Genomic DNA, 16,682 nt, shown 5'->3' on the forward strand with positions numbered 1-16,682 from the left:
AATATCTCATCCTCCTGGTGTGAAAAAGATTGGGGCCTTTGGGGAGGCAGCATGCTTTCTGTTCTCAGCCATAATCAGACAGCTCACCCTGCACACCACCTGTGTGGCTATCCTTCAGGTGTATGATTTGCAAAACATTCTGTGGCCTGTTTTCCTACCTCACGCACTACAATCTTTCAATGATTAAATGGAAACATCAATAAGGAGCACATCTTCCAAGTAAATGTATAGAAACCTGCTCATAAACTCTTTGAAATCAAATCCAGACCATTTACATCAGAAATTAGTTTTCAAACTAATATTCCCAAATTAACTAACTTCACCTAGGTTGTGAGTATTGCAGCGTCTTATTTCTAATCCCAGTACCATTGGTGTGAGTCAGTAAAGATGCCTGGTGACTGGGGTGTGAACTTATAAATGGCACATTTGGTATCACATCAATAAAACATTTTCTTGAGAAGGATATAATTTTAGTAGAATTTTCTCCAAATGGACTTATCAGCTGTTAAGCAAATAAAAATGTCATATATAGTAAAAGCTTTCAGTTATCGGCAAATGTCCATGTAATTCTACACTTCACTGTCACATCTAACCATATAATTTTTACTTACTGTTTTTAGAAACAAAAAAATGCTGTTTACTGATAAGTATTTCAGTAAGTATAAGTACTTATTCCTGATTAGGATGAGATTTACTTCATGTTAGGGTTTTATTACTTTTGTGGGTGGGAAAGACTATATAATCTGCCGTTCCTTACTCTGTGTCATTCTGGTCAAGATGATTTTATTTCTTGGTAATTATAGTGAAAAATAGACATCTCTACAGAAAAATCAGTTTCTTTCTGGCTAAAGGATGTCTCTCTCGCTTTTGTTTGTAGAACCCTCGGCCTCAGGAAAGTCGGACAGTATTCAGTGGCTCAGTCAGTATTCCATCTATCACCAAATCCCGCCCTGAGCCAGGCCGCTCCATGAGTGCTAGCAGTGGCTTGTCAGCAAGTAAGTGCCGGGGCTACAGGAAGGTGCCTCTGAGACAGAGTGACCCCCAGCTCCCTCCCCTCCTGTCCCATGGGTGACATGTCCTTCACTTATGTGTGCCCATTGCATTCTCAAGTGGCTGCAGTGTCTCAGACCCTGCTGGGTAATGCCTAATAGGCACAAATGCAGTTGTTAAGAAAATAGTCCCAGAGTCTTTCTAGAGTGTACAGGCCATCTGGGAGACAGACAAATATGATTACAAATTGTGATGCTAAATGCTCTGAAGGAAGTAAACAGCATACATTAATAGAGAATAACAAGGGGTAGCTGTTAGGGATGAATCCCTACTTGGCAGAATAATTAGGAAAATCACTCCCTAGAGGTGGAGTCATGTTTGAGTAATGTTTGGTTAACTGAAAGAAGGCTAGTATGGCTACATGGTAGTGGTGAGGAAGTAACAAAAATTAGAGCGGAGTAGCAGGTAAGGGTCAGACCAGCAGGAACTTGAAGACTAAGGTAAGACCATTTTTACTTTATTCAAAAGGAAAAGGAAGGCTTTTAAGTAGGGAAGAATTTTCTTTCCATTTACATTCTTAAAACAATCCTGCGGGCTGCCAAGTGGAGAATGGACCAGAGGCAGGAAAAGTGGAAGCCAGCATCCAGATAGGAGACTCCTAGAGTGGTCCCAGTGGAAACCAATGAGGGCTTAGGATACAGCAGGGGCAGAAGGAGAGAAGATGGTAGATTCTCCAGATATATTTTCAGAGTTAAAAGCAGTAAGACTTGATGATGAATTAGTCATGGAAAAGTAAGGGAGAGAGTTAAAGATGACTCCCAGACTTCCTGCTAGGGCCTTAGTATGATACCATTTACTCCCATTTACCACCATTTAAGAAGGGGCTGAGGCAGGACATTCCACGCATGTCCAAAGGTCCCGAGGTAGCAAAAAAAAAAAAAAAAAAAGCATATGTTTGATTCACTGAAAGAAGGCCAGGAATGGATTCAAGAATATACCCTTTACTACAATAAAGATAACATTCATGCAGTACACATGTTTGAGGTTCCATTAGATACCAACTCTTCTGCTGAGGTGCTGGGGGCAAAAATACATATGTGACCTAGTACCTGCTTTCAGGTGTCTCACAGTCTTTATTAGTCTCTCTCTCCTTTTTTTTTTTTTTTTTTTTTACTGTACTCAGAACTGCAGCATCGCTTTTTTACACTTTAAAACTAGAACCTTGAGCTGAGGGACCATAGAGAGAAAAAACTGTGCTCCATGGTGCACTTAGGTTCAGCTACTGTCACAGAGCAACTTTTTGGTGGGGGAGGAAAGGTGTGTAAAAAGATATTGTCTGCCTGAATAAATTATACAAAGATGCTAAAGGCTACTTACCTCAAAATGAGAGAAATGTACAGATGAGACATCTAGCTGATTTAAAAAAATAAATTTTATTCGCATCAAATTCACTGCGATCTTAGATATTTCCTGGATTATAAGCAGTGAGATTATAGATTGTCAAGTGATCATTGTAGCTTCTCTTTGGGGAAGACTGTTCTTGGCTGAAGGTTGCTTTTCTGTAACTTTCTCAAGTGTGTGCTTTCCCGGGAGCATGGCACTTGCTTGGAGATCAGAGAGAGTGTCGATCGAGTGTGCCAACATAAGTGCAGTCCCCCAGTGTACCAGGTGCAACTTCAGTGAAACCTTTTTTCACCTCCATGCAAATGAACTTTAAGAGAAAGTAACTGCACTAAATGCAATTTCACATTTAAAAGTCATTGAGTCAGAAAACTCACTTGTTCCCTTCTATTCTCAAATGTTAGATATTTGAATTCAAGTCTTCTGATGCAGATTGAGTTTCCTCCATTCATTTGCTCTTCATTCAGCAAATACTGATTTTGGCACCCAATTTATGCCCAGGTATTTTTTTTTTTTAGATTCTGGCAACATAAAGATGAATGTTGCTGTATTAGTTATCTCTTGCTGCATAAGAAATTATCCCACAAATTAGGAGCTTTAAAATAGCAAACATTTATTATCTCATAGCTTAAAATAGCAAACATTTATTATGTCACTGCCTCAGGGTCAGGAATCTGGGAACATCATAGACTGGATGGCTCTGGTTCAGGGTTTCTCATGAGATTGCAGTTGAGCTGTCTGCTGGGGCCACAGTCACCTCAAGACTCAGCTGTGACTACAGAATCTGTTTCCCGGCTCACCCATGTGGTTGTGGACACGTCTGAGTTCCTCACCGACTGTTGGTTGGAGGCTTCCCGTTTTTGCCAATGTGGGCCTCTCCATACCCAGTGCCTGAGTGTCCTTATGGTCTGGCTGCAAGCTTCCTCCAGGGCAAGTGATCAGAGAGACAGAAGCAGCAGTCTTCTACCTAACCTCAGGAGTGCTGTATCATCACTTCTGCAGTACGCTGTTGATCACACAGACCAGCCCTGGTACTGTGTGGGAAGGGACTACATATGAGTGAATACTAGAAGGGACGATCATCTTGGAGGCTGGCTACAGACATAGAGCATGCTTTCAAGGAGCTTTCAGTTGACAAGAAGATGTTGAAATGTACAGTTTGCAACTTTCTTGCCATTATCTCCTAACGTCATCTGTACCCAGTATGTAGCCCTGACCACAATGAAAAAATCTTGCCAAGTGGGAAAATGACAACCACTTTTATTAATTGTCTTTTTATTAGCGATAGCTAGATTTGATGATTGAAGTAAGCTGTTACTAACTATAAGTTATCTAGAAGTCAGTTAGAAAGGTTTTACAACTTTAGGAATTAAGTAATGGTCCATAATTCCTCACCTGAAACCCTTGAGGCCAGAATGTTTTTATGTTTTAGAAAGGGATCTACCATATATTATGTTATATTCCCAGCAAGATCCGTGACAAACAAACACATTAAGTTCCCACAAACACATTAATACTTACACAGCAAAAGTTATGACTGTTTACACTGTAAATGTAGGAATAAATGTAGTCTTTATAAATAAAGCCTAAAGTCGGCCTCCAGGAATTTTTTGGGTTTTGTTGTTGTTGTTTTGTTTTTTGTTTTGGTTTTGCGTTTTTTTTTTTTGGTTTTTTGTTTGTTTGTTTTTTTGAGACAGAGTCTCACTCTGTTGGCCAAGCTGGAGTGCAGTGGCACGATCTTGGCTCACTGAAACCTCTGTCTCCCAGGTTCAAGCAATTCTCCTGCCTCAGCCTCCTGAGTAGCTGGGACTACAGGTGAGTGCCACCACACCCAGCCAATTTCTGTATTTTTAGTGGAGACGGGGTTTCACCACGTTGGCCAGGCTGCTCTTGAACTTCCGACCTCAGGTAATCTGCCTGCCTCGGCCTCCCAAAATGCTGGGATTACAGGCGTGACCCACCGCGCCCAGCCTAGTTCACATTAGGTTTTGTCATCACATGAATTTGCATCAAGCTTGTGAAAAAACTTTTGGTTTTCAGCACTTTTGGATTTGTGGAATTACAGATAAAGATAGGCCCTAAACTGCGAAGATTTAAAGAGCCAAGGCAGCCCATCTCCTTAGAAGTGCTGAAGTGAGGCTCCCATATCACTGTTGATGGCATGCAAACGACAAACGAGCTGGCCTGGCATTCTTGTCAAGGCCCTTAACACGTTCATTGACTTTGGCCTTTTTTATGTCCCGGGTTACCAGCTGCTTGTCCAGTAAAGATACAAGAGGAAAGACCCTCTCGGGAATGCCGAGGGGCATCTGGTGTTTAGAGTGCCTCCTGCTTGCTTCAAGACTAGCCCAGCTCATATAAAATGTTTCCAGAAGGACAGCCAGCCAAGAGAGGAACAGGCCAACTATGTTCAGTCTCTACAGCAAGAAGCACAGGATCTTCCACAGCCAGACTCGCGATTTCATGATGCAAAGTCAGATTGAAACAGCGGTGCTCACCATGCTTCCTTCCCTCCTTCCTAGTTCACCTGAGGAATGAGACCCACTCCTGTCAGCAGTAGGGGCTCACTGGGAGCCTCCCAGACCCTCCTGGAAGTCATGCAGAGGTTGGACATCGCTCATCCCCGAGAGATTTAGGGCCCAGCCCCCAGAGTCACCACTTAAAACTCTCTGGAAGGGGCTGTACCCTGAGTACAGTACGTGGCCTCAGGCCAGAGGGTCCCCAGGCCCCTTTTGCTGTTCAATCAAAACAGCCCTGCCTTGATTTTTTTTTTTTTTTTAAGGTTGTAGTGTTTGAGTGTAACCTTTCTTTGAAAAGAAAAATTCCTGAAGTTTAAAAGTGAAAAAAACATAGTGGAAATCACTGGGGTGGGATTCAGTTCAGTTATCTGCTCTATAAATGATCGCTAGGAAGGAGGGGGGCAGTGAAAAGACCAGAAGCGCAGTGTAGGCCCGCACACACCTGTTTTGCATGTTACTGTCCATGCATTGAGTGGTGAGTTGTTCCCACAAAGTCCTGTAAGTTAGAATTTATTTTTTTACTTAAAAGTGAAGAAAATGGAAACTCAGAAAGGTAAAATAACTTGCTTAAGGTCACACCATTAGTAAGCAGAGGATTGGAAGTCTCTGGCAGTTTGACTTTCTGTGCAGAATAACAAAATGTTAAAGCAACTTTTTCATTATTTTTTGAACTGAGCACTAAACTAGGCAAGGAATTGGAAGAAAACTCAAAAAATATTTTATGGCGTTCAATTAGCTTGTAATCTAAGGAGACACACGTTCCACATCAAAAAAGTAAAGAGTATATTTCCCAAGAAATAGGTCAACAAATGAAGACCAGTGCATGTGGAGAAACCCAGTGGTGGGGATGGAGTGTTAGGGGAAACGTGTCTCCTGGGGAGTGAGGTTGTCAGTGATTCTCAGCCCAAGGGGCCTTCTGGAATCATCAGGAGAGCTTATTATTATTATTATTATTGTTATTATTATTATTATACTTTAAGTTCTGGGATACATGTGTAGAACATGCAGGTTTGTTACATAGGTATACATGTGCCATGGTAGTTTGCTGCACCCATCAACCTGTCATCTACATTAGGTATTTCTCTTAATGCTATCCCTCCCCTAACTCCCCACCCCCCGACAGGCCCCAGTGTGTGATGTTCCCCTCCCTGTGTCCGGGTATTCTCATTGTTCAACTCCCACTTATGAATGAGAACATGCAGTGTTTGGTTTTCTGTTCCTGTGTTAGTTTGCTGGGAATGATTGTTTCCAGCTTCATCCATGTCCCTGTAAAGGACACGAACTCATCCTTTTTTATGGTTGCATAGTATTCCATGGTGTGTATGTGCCACATTTTCTTTATCCAGTCTATCATTGATGGGTATTTGGGTTGGTTCCAAATCTTTGCTATGGTGAATAATGCTGCAATAAACATACATGTGCATGTGTCTTTATAGTAGAATGATTTATAATCCTTTGAGTATATACCCAATAATGGGATTGCTGGGTCAAATGGTATTTCTGGTTGTAGATCCTTGAGGAATCACCACACTGTCTTCCACAATGGTTGAACTAACTTACACTCCCACCAACTGTGTAAAAGCTTTCCTACGCTGGGCATGGTGGCTCAGGCCTGTAATCCCAGCACTTTGGGAGGCTGAGGTGGGTGGATCATGAGGTCAGGAGATCGAGACCATCCTTGTTAAGATGGTGAAAACCTGTCTCTACTAAAAATACAAAAAATTAGCCGGGCATGGTGGCGGGCGCCTGTAGTCCCAGCTACTCGGGAGGCTGAGGCAGGAGAATGGCATGAACCTGGGAGGCAGAGCTTGCAGTGAGCTGAGATCACGCCACTGCACTCCAGCCTGGGCAACAGAACAAGGCTCTGTCTCAAAAAAAAAAAAAAAAAGTGTTCCTGTTTCTCCACATCCTCTCCAGAATCTGTTGTTTCCTGATTTTTTAATGATCACCATTCTAACTGGCGTGAGATGCTATCTCATTGTGGTTTTGATTTGCATTTCTCTAATGACCAGTGATGATGAGCTTTTTTTTGTATGTTTCTTGGCCGCATAAATGTCTTTTTTTGAGAAGTGTCTGTTCATATTCTTCACCCACTTTTTGATGGGGTTGGTTTTTTTTCTTGTAAATTTGTTTAAGTTCCTTGTAGATTCTGGATATTAGCCCTTTGTCAGATGGATAGATGGCAAAACTTTTCTCCCATTCTGTAGGTTGCCTGTTCACTCTGATGATAGTTTCTTTTGCTCTGCAGAAGCTCTTTAGTTTAATTAGATCCCACTTGCCAATTTTGGCTTTTGTTGCCATTGCTTTTGGTGTTGTAGTCATGAAGTCTTTGCCCGTGCCTATGTCCTCAATGGTATTGCCTAGGTTTTCTTCTAGGATTTTTATCGTTTTAGATCTTATGTTTAAATCTTTAATCCATCTTGAGTTAATTTTTGTATAAGGTGTAAGGAAGGGGTCCAATTTCAGTTTTCTGCATATGGCTAGCCAGTTTTCCCAACACCATTTATTAAATAGGGAATCCTTTCCCCATTGCTTGTTTTTGTCAGGTTTGTCAAAGATCAGATGGTTGTAGATATGTGGCATTACTTCTGAGGCCTCTGTTGTGTTCCATTGGTCTATATATCTGTTTTGGTACCAGTACCATGTTGTTTTGGTTACTGTAGCCTTGTAGTATAGTTTGAAGTCAGGTAGTATCATGCCTCCAGCTTTGTTCTTTTTGCTTAGGATTGTCTTGGCTATACAGGCTATTTTTTGGTTCCATATGAAATTTAAAGTAGTTTTTTCTAATTCTTTGAAGAAAATCATTGGTAGCTTGATGGGGATAGCATTAAATCTATAAATTACTTTGGGCATTATGGCCATTTTCATGATATTGATTCTTCCTATCCATGAGCATGGAATGTTTTTCCATTTGTTTGTGTCCTCTCTTATTTCCTTCAGCAGTGGTTTGTAGTTTTCCTTGAAGAGGTCCTTCACATCCCTTGTAAGTTGGATTCCTAGGTATTTTATTCTGTTTGTAGCAATTGGGAGTTCACTCATGATTTGGCTCTCTGTTTGTCTATTATTGGTGTGTAGGAATGCTTGTGATTTTTGCACACTGATCAAGCGGACCTAATACACACCTACAGAACTCTCCACCCCAAATCCACAGAATATACATTCTTCTCAGCACCACATCACACTTATTCTAAAATTGACCACATAATTGGAAGTAAAACACTCCTCACCAAATGCAAAGGAATGGAAATTATAAGTCTCTCAGACCACAGTGCAATCAAATTAGAACTCAGGATTAAGAAACTCACTCAAAACCGCACAACTACATGGAAACTGAACAACCTGTTCTTGAATGACTACTGGGTAAATAACGAAATGAAGGCAGAAATAAATAAGTTCTTTAAAACCAATGAGAACAAAGACACATACCAGAATCTCTGAGACACAGCTAAAGCAATGTTTAGAGGGAAATTTATAGCACTAAATGCCCACAAGAGAAAGCAGGAAAGATCTAAAATCGACACCGTAACATCACAATTAAAAGAACTAGAGAAGCAAGAGCAAACACATTCAAAAGCTAGCAGAAGACAAGAAATAACTAAGATCAGAGCAGAACTGAAGGAGATAGAGACATGAAAAACCCTTCAAAAAATCAGTGACTCCAGGAGCTGGTTTTTTGAAAAGATTAATAAAATAGGCCGCTAGCCAGACTAATAAGAAAAGAGAGAAGAATCAAATAGACACAAAAATAAAAAAATGATAAAGGGGAGATCACCACTGATCCCACAGAAATAGAAACTACCATCAAAGAATACTATAAACACCTCTACAGAAATAAACTAGAAAATCTAGAAGAAATGGATACATTCCTGGACACATACACCCTCCCAAGACTAAACCAGGAAGAAGTCGAATCCCTGAATAGACCAATAACAAGTTCTGAAATTGAGGGAGTAATTAATAGCCTACCAGCCAAAAAAAGCCAGGACCAGGCAGATTCACAGCTGAATTCTACCAGAGGTACAAAGAGGAGCTGATACCTTTCCTTCTGAAACTATTCCAAACAATAGAAAAAGAGGAACTCCTCCCTAACTCATTTTATGAGGCCAGCATCATCCTGATACCAAAACCTGGCAGAGACACAACAAAAAAATAAAATTTCAGGCCAATATCCCTGATGAACATTGATGCGAAAATCCTCAATAAAGTACTAGCGAACTAATTCCAGCAGCACATCAAAAAGCTTATCCACCACGATCAATTCGGCTTCATCCCTGAGATGCAAGACTGGTTCCACATACGCAAGTCAATAAACGTAATCCATCACATAAACAGAACCAGTGACAAAAACCACATGATTATCTCAGTAGATGCAGAAAAGGCCTTCGATAAAATTCAACACCCTTTATACTAAAAACTCAATAAACTAGGTATTGATGGAACGTATCTCAAAATAATAGCTATTTATGACAAACCCACAGCCAATATCATACCGAATGGGCAAAAGCTGGAAGCATTCCCTTTGAAAACTGCAACCAGACAAGGATGCCTCTCTCACCACTCCTATTCAACATAGTATTGGAAGTTCTGGCCAAGGCAACCAGACAAGAGAAGGAAATAAAGCATATTCAGATAGGAAGAGGAAGTCAAATTGTCTCTGTCTGCAGGTGACATGATTGTATATTTAGAAAACCCCTTCGTCTCAGTCCAAAATCTCCTTAAGCAACTTCAGCAAAGTCTCAGGTTACAAAATCAATGTGCAAAAATCACAGGAGAACTTTTAAAATTAAATCAGAAACTCTGCTGTAATTGTTCTGGGATAGGGCTGGGCATTGGTGTTTGTAAAGCTCCGTCATACGCTAAACAGTATACCACCAGTGTTGCTGATCTGCAGTCAGTCAGTTACAGTGTGGAGGAAATGCCAACGAGCCTGTGACTGCAGCCTAGGGGCTTCACAAAGAAGCTGAGGAAGGGAGGTGGAAGGGGGATTACCAAGGACAGAGTCTGCCCAGGCAGGCTCTTGTTCAGTTTATTTATGAACACTTGTGTATTTTGGTGGTCATTAGATAAATGTGCTGCTTTAAACTATCATTTTTTAACATTTTTCACTGAATTCTTAATGTGAAAAACAATTGAGACATGTTAAACCAGCAAAAAGTTGAAACAAGCACAACCTGTACCTTAGAGTTGTGCTAAAACCTCAACACAGTCTTTTGGACCAATAATCCTAATACTGAAACTCAGCACGATTAAGGCATGTTTAAGCAAAAACCTTGTAATAGTAGGGAATGCTAAGAGCTTTAAATAGGTACTGACAATAGCCCCGAAATTCCCCAGGGTGTTTTGGGTCTTCCCTTTTCCTGTGAATGCTGCTGGTCCACTGCTTCCTACCCCAACTCTGAGAACATAATACAGAGTGGCTTTGAAGAAAAGCTCACTTTTATTTTATATTTCAGGCTCTTTGCCCTGTGAAGTAAAAGTACTTTTATGTTTTCTTTGTGGTTTTATGAAAATTTTCTAGGAGATAAGCGATATTTCTTCATTGAGTGGCATGGCCTCTCTCTGGGGATGGTACAACCCAGCTTCCTCATTTAGCGCATCTGTTTTGAGCCTGCCGTGTGCCATGTCCTGTGCTAGGCCCTGGAGAGGCAAAGACACCTCATCTATTAGGAGAATGGCAGGCATGTGTTGATAACATGACTTCATAAATGCCATGAAAGAGATGTGTGAAAGAGTGAAAGATGGCTGGGAGCCGTCAGTGGCTGGGAAAGACGTGCAAGGCAGTACCAGGCAGGTGGAGACTTGAGGGATTCCGGGGAATTGTTAGCAAGCAGGGCGTGTGGGCAGACGGCTCAGCCTAGAGAGTTCTGTTCGCTCACCGGGAGTCCCCGTGGCTGGGGTGGACAGGAACAGCGAGTGAGATTGCTGGATTCGGGGTTGAGCTTAGGGCAAAGGTACTACAGTTGGACTCACTGCGCTTCAGGGGAGGAGTGGTCTGGGGCCTGCAAAGGATGGCCTGTCAGCTCAGCAGTCTGTGTGCTTTCTAGAGTATTGTCCTCTCTGCATATGTAAAATTTTGCCTGCATGATGTACTGTAGGGTCATCCGCACAGAATGGCAGCGCATTAAAGAGGGAATTCTCTGGAGGAAGCTACAGTGCCAAGCGGCAGCCCATGCCCTCCCCATCAGAGGGCTCTTTGTCATCCGGAGGCATGGACCAAGGAAGTGATGCCCCAGCGAGGGACTTTGATGGAGAGGTGAGTGGGCAGGGTTCCGGAGGCGTCATGTATCAAAAAGACTAGGGCATCTTCCCAAGCAGTCCCACCACCTTGGGATTGGCCCCAGCTGCAGCAGGGGTCGGGGTCAGGGGCCAGCATTCAGTCTTGGCCAGTGGGCAGCTAGGCCAGTCACTCGGGTTGCAAACTGCAGTTTTCCCAGAGGCATTCAGACTTCGGGCTTTCGTGTGAAAATACCATCATCTGTAAAGGCCTACAGAAAGGATGGAGTATGCATGTTCCGTGCCTCTTCCTCAGCTCATAGAAGGGGCTTTATAGCGACAGTGAGGAGGCCTCGTGGGGTTATTTGGTGAGGGTGGCTGGAGGGGGCAGTGGTAATCTGAGCCCCTTCTGCCTCCCTTTCTCCCCCTGCTTCTCATTAATGTTTTACTTTGGGCCTTACAGGACTCTGACTCTCCAAGGCATTCCACAGCTTCCAACAGTTCCAACCTAAGCAGCCCCCCAAGCCCAGTTTCACCCCGAAAGACCAAGAGCCTCTCCCTGGAGAGCACTGACCGCGGGAGCTGGGACCCGTGAGCTGCCTCAGCATGGGGACCTCTCGCTCTCCGCTCCCTGCCACTCGCCTCCTCTCACTTTCATCTCTTCCCTCCACCTCGGCCTGAAAGCCACCAGGGGCTGGCAGCAGTAGCAGGACGGGGATTCAGGAGTTCTGACGACACGACTCTCAGATCCACGCCCCCAGCCTAACAGCAACAACAAAGACAGACTTTCCGTAGCAGCTTAGATTAACGTTGATTTCATTCCATGCACTTAGAGTTGCTTTCAGTAACATTTTACCCCTACTCCCAAAGGTAGCTTAAATAGACAGATTACACAAATGTAAGTGATAAGAATAAGATTAGACAGATTTTGCTTTCACAGTAGAGTCTCATTATAGTCCTAAAATAGCTCATGGGCTTCTCCGCATCCAGAAGGGAGAATCCGTCCCTGGAGTGGCTCACTAAGCTCTTAATCAGCAACCACAGTGAGTATCAACCTGATTGTTGCCAGGAAATCCTTATGAATTAAAACAATGCATATTTTACTACAGTACAGAGTTTAAATGAATACATAAATGTAGAAGTACTGAATGTATATATTTAAAAGGAGCCTCTTGTATTCAACAAAAGATGGATGCATATATAAGAGAGATGATTTAATTTAAAGAAATATGTTGTTTCTTTTCTGTTTCCCAGCTAAGTAATGTAAAGGGTGGAAAGGCCTCAAGCTCACATTTTTAGAGGGAGAGCGAGAGAAATCAGTTCCCTTTATTGCCCTGTCCTCAAACTGGTCATAGGCTCTAGTCACCTGGGGAGCTTTAGAAAACATTTGCAGACCCTGGTTTTGCTGGTTTGGGGTGTGCCCTGGGCACCAGAGCTTTAACATTTGAAACCACTTCAGCAGCAGCAGCAAAAGGCAAACTCATCTCTACCCAAGATGTTTCTTTTCCTAGTGGAATTTGAACACTTCTCACTTTTTATTGTATTTTATCTTCTGCAGATAAATGTAGAAATACACGATTCTGTCACCTCTGATCCCTTCCATCTGAAAGGGTACAAGGAGTGTTGTAGCTTCTGAAGGTGCAGAAAACGATTTCTAAAAATGCTTTTATTCCTGGGCTAATCCTGTCCCCTCCCTAAGTCACAGTGAGGAGTCCGTCCCAGGGCTGGAGACGCTTCCCAAGGAGGAGTCTGTTTTGTTGAGAGTGGGCGTGAGCTTCTTCAGATAAGCCTGGGGAAGGAAGAAAAAAAGGCTTTCATTACCAAACAATGTAAAACCTCAACAGCAAGGGCTTGAACAGCCTTAACCAAATATTATTCCCCATAGCCAGTGGAAAATGGATGTGACAACCCCAGTGCGCAGGCCAGAGTGAGCCCAGCACGGCGCTCGGACTGGCTTCCGCTCTCAGGTGCTGGATTGTGGGGTTAGTGGCATTTCCAGCTGGATTCCTCCTGTTGTAGTTGCCATAAGGAAATGAGATGCAGAATCAGAAGGATCTATTTCTACAGAATTGTTCACCAGTTAAGCACATGAGTAGAGAAAGAGATAAAAATAAAAGTATCTCATGAAGGAAAGAGATTTTGCCTCTCTTTTACTTTTCACCTAAGTTTCTCTGAGAAATAGAGACAGGATTCTCTCTTTAAAATTCAGTGAAAATGAAGAAAGTTTTCCTGCAGTTGCTAACCTGAGTTGCAGTGTTTAAGGCCATCATTTCACTGCTGCTGTCTGTGACTCCACCTCTGTGTCACTGGCAGCAGCCCGTGCTGGCCTGCGGCATGTGCAGGGAGCTGAGGCTGTTTCCAGGTGATGCTGCTGTGTGGAGAAGGTTCTGAGATGCAGTGAGGGAAGAAAGGATCCTGCTGGGGATTCCATTGTAAGCGCCTATAATCGGGAATTTTCATATAACAGCTTTGACATTTAAACATTCTGAGTTTGGTGCCGGCTCAGATTTGATTATATTTTATTTTGGATGGGTGTAATTCACAGCACAGTTCTAATCTCCCACATCTTTCTGCTTTTTAGAATGAAGTATAAAAATACTTTTGTCACCTGAATACCAAGGGTCGGCCCTTTAGTTGGATCATTGTCATATGACTTGGTAGATCCTTGTCCTCAGCAGTTCACGTGAGAGAAGGGAGTCAGCTAGCAGGCCCCCTGCCTGGTGCTCGTGACCAGCTCGCACCCCTTCTGTCCACCTTCCTCTCCTCTCCTCCCCACTCTCCCCACCCTCCTCTCCTCTCCTCCTCACTCTCCCCCCACCCTCCCCTCCTCTCCTCCTCACTCTCCCCACCCCCCCCGCCTTCCTCTTCTTCCCTTTCCCCTTGCCTTCTCCTCTCTCCCTTCTCTTCTCAGGCAGGGAGGAGGCCATCCCAAGCCGAGATTAACAGGACTTGACATAAACCATTAGTTTGTAGCTTTGACAAGTAATTATGAATTTTTGTTGCCTATAGGTGCTTATTTTCCAAAGGATGCTTTTAGGATCAAAATAATAACCCTACCTAAAGTCTAGGCTCCACTGCAATGGGTCATACTCTTCAGCCTCCCAACAGGGCAGATGAGAGAGAGCTACTGAGGCTTGTCTTGGTTGCCAGGCTAACTGGATGGCTTCTCCATATTCACCCCATGGATTGCACCATGGCGCTCTTTGATTTTTCCACTGCAATGGCAAGTAATCTCATCAGTCATAATAGAGCAGTCCCGGATGTGTGCAGATTCTAAAAGCAGGGCTTTAGGGGTAATAGTTTTGGGGAGGGTTTTCCCAAAATAACGGTCATCCTCCTGGGTTTATCCCACCCTTAAATATGAAGCCTGTTACCTCCAGAAGCTTCTGAGAAGAATGATGTGAAAAGACAGGGAGTGGGTTCCAGGGAAAGAAAACATTATGACCATTCAGAGGAGTCAGTAGCAAAGTTCACAGATGAAGTATTTTATTACTATCTGAAGTTATCTTTTGTTTTCATGCAGGACATTTTAAAAATGTGTATGGCAGCAGAAACTTGTTTCTCAATAGAAAAAATACATTCAGAGGCATTTCTGGGATAGTCTATCTGCGTTAGTATTTGGTGCTATCTATGTCCAGCCAAGTTATCTACCCTCGAATTCTGACTAATCATGTTTTGTGCTTTGGGTATTTAAAATTACATACATATATATTATTTCTTTTTGCCAAAAACAAAAGTCTTGCTCCTTGTCAAATGATCGCTAAAGTAGATCTTACATTTTTTGTTATTATGTATGTATTTATACACACCCCCAACACACTTAGTGATTTCTGTTATTTCCTAGGGAGCACAGCTTTAAGGCTATGAGATACAACTAAAAGGAGCCCATCTATTTGGTTTTCCAGCCAATTATTGTACCCACACTTCAGGGGAGAATCTGAAATTCCTGTCATGTTTACAGCAACAATCTATCATTCCTGGCTGGCTGTCAGTCTCTCTCTCCTTCCATAGGTTAGAATTATGTCATTTTGTTACTTAGTGGCCACATCTATTTCTGAGAAAGACTGGTTACATTTATGTGGCATCTCAGGTATCATTAAGGAAAAGCCAGAGCAGGGGTGAGCAGAGGTCAAAACCACAGACGCAGCAGGGCCATTTGCCGCCTTTGGCCGGGATCACAACCACTGCAGTCTCCCAGCAGGTGGGCCTTGCCAAGCCTAAGGCTCCCCATCCAGTCTAGACAGAGGGGCGCTCAGAGCAGACTTTGCCGTAGCCCATGTCTGGTGAGCACAACAGGGAATGAATTGGGCACTCCACTTCCCCTCTCTCTGGCCCAGCCCTGAACTAGATGAGCTGCATTTCATGGAGCCCATTTTAAAACCTCTTTCCTTATGACTTTAATTGTTAGTCAAGTCCAGAGTTCTCTGTGCACTTCTTCTAGATAAGGAGTGCAAGCCCCGCCCCCCAGCACTGGCAGCACGCTGGGCCCTTCCCACACAGGACACCATGCAGTTCCGGGGGAAGCTGACTCAAATCAACCTTGAAATCTCATGAAAACAAAATGACTTGCCTTTTTATTTGATAGTGTAATATCATTCATTTTATAAATTTTTTAGGGTTTTTCTCGTTGTAATATTGTACAGTTTTGCATGGCCTGATGTGATCATTTTTTGGTTAGAATATAATGCTGACAAATGTGTATGGAGGGGAAGATACTGCTTTAGCCTATCACTCCTTATTTTATTTTGTTTGGTTTTATGCCCTCAGTGTCCTAGGGAACTTTATAAGAGATCCTCTGCTACCAAACAATGATGTGGATTCTTTTGCACAGAAATATTTAAGGTGGGATAGTAAAAAATGTCACAAAAGACTCCTCACCAATATTTTATGTTGATATCACTTAATATTAACCAGACTTTGCTGTATTGCAATAAACAGAGAACTGTTAGCGTTGAGTATTTTGTCTTTTCTCCCCCCACTTGAAAGTCTGAGGAATACAGAAAGGTGCCACCTCTCCGCGTGTCACTTCTCTTCTTTCTGCTGGCTTCCTTCCTCATCCAGGCTGCTTCCTTATGCTGCTGTAAGAGGACATGGGGTTAGTTTGCCCCTGTGGTTTAATGTAGGACTTTCTTAATTTCTTCCTTAGCTCGGGTAAGAATGATGTTCAATTCTCCTGAAGCTTTCAACTCCCCTCTTCTGGCCAGAACTTCGCTGTTGCTGTTACTTCAGTCCACAAGACCAAGCTCTGGCTGCATGAGGTTTCCTGAGTGGCCCTGACAGTGTGAATGTGGGAGCAGTTTGATTTTGTGTCACTTAAACAAGACTGACTGTTACTGCTTTTCTGGAGTTAGAATGGTGCATCTAAGGACATACAGGGAAGGTCCAGGGGTGGCGTTAAAGGAACTCCTGAACTGGTGGCAGCTAAATAGTTATTCGGAGAATACTTCCGGTTCCAATGGCCTGTGGAATTGTCATTTGTGGCTGTTACTGTTATGTTGGTTTGCTATAATGTCAGCTGTGCAGTGCTTTAGAACAGGGCTTGGCAACCCTTTTCTGTCC

General features: G+C 42.9%; 1 protein-coding gene across 16 annotated transcripts in view; it reads left to right on the forward strand.

The window, feature by feature from the left end:
- CDC42BPA (CDC42 binding protein kinase alpha) overlaps window positions 1-16,071 on the forward strand; it is a 331,875-nt gene extending 315,804 nt beyond the window's left edge. For all 16 annotated transcript variants that reach the window (XM_054519311.2, XM_054519266.2, XM_024248084.3 and 13 more), the window contains 3 exons: window positions 878-995; window positions 11,006-11,163; window positions 11,587-16,071. In XM_054519311.2, the coding sequence (XP_054375286.1) occupies window positions 878-995; window positions 11,006-11,163; window positions 11,587-11,718 (408 nt within the window). In that variant the 3' untranslated portion in view covers window positions 11,719-16,071. The remainder of the gene's footprint in view (window positions 1-877; window positions 996-11,005; window positions 11,164-11,586) is intronic.
- The last annotated feature ends 611 nt before the right edge of the window (window positions 16,072-16,682 follow it).

The sequence above is a fragment of the Pongo abelii genome, chromosome 1 (genome assembly GCF_028885655.2).
Source record: "Pongo abelii isolate AG06213 chromosome 1, NHGRI_mPonAbe1-v2.0_pri, whole genome shotgun sequence".
NCBI lineage: Eukaryota > Metazoa > Chordata > Mammalia > Primates > Hominidae > Pongo > Pongo abelii.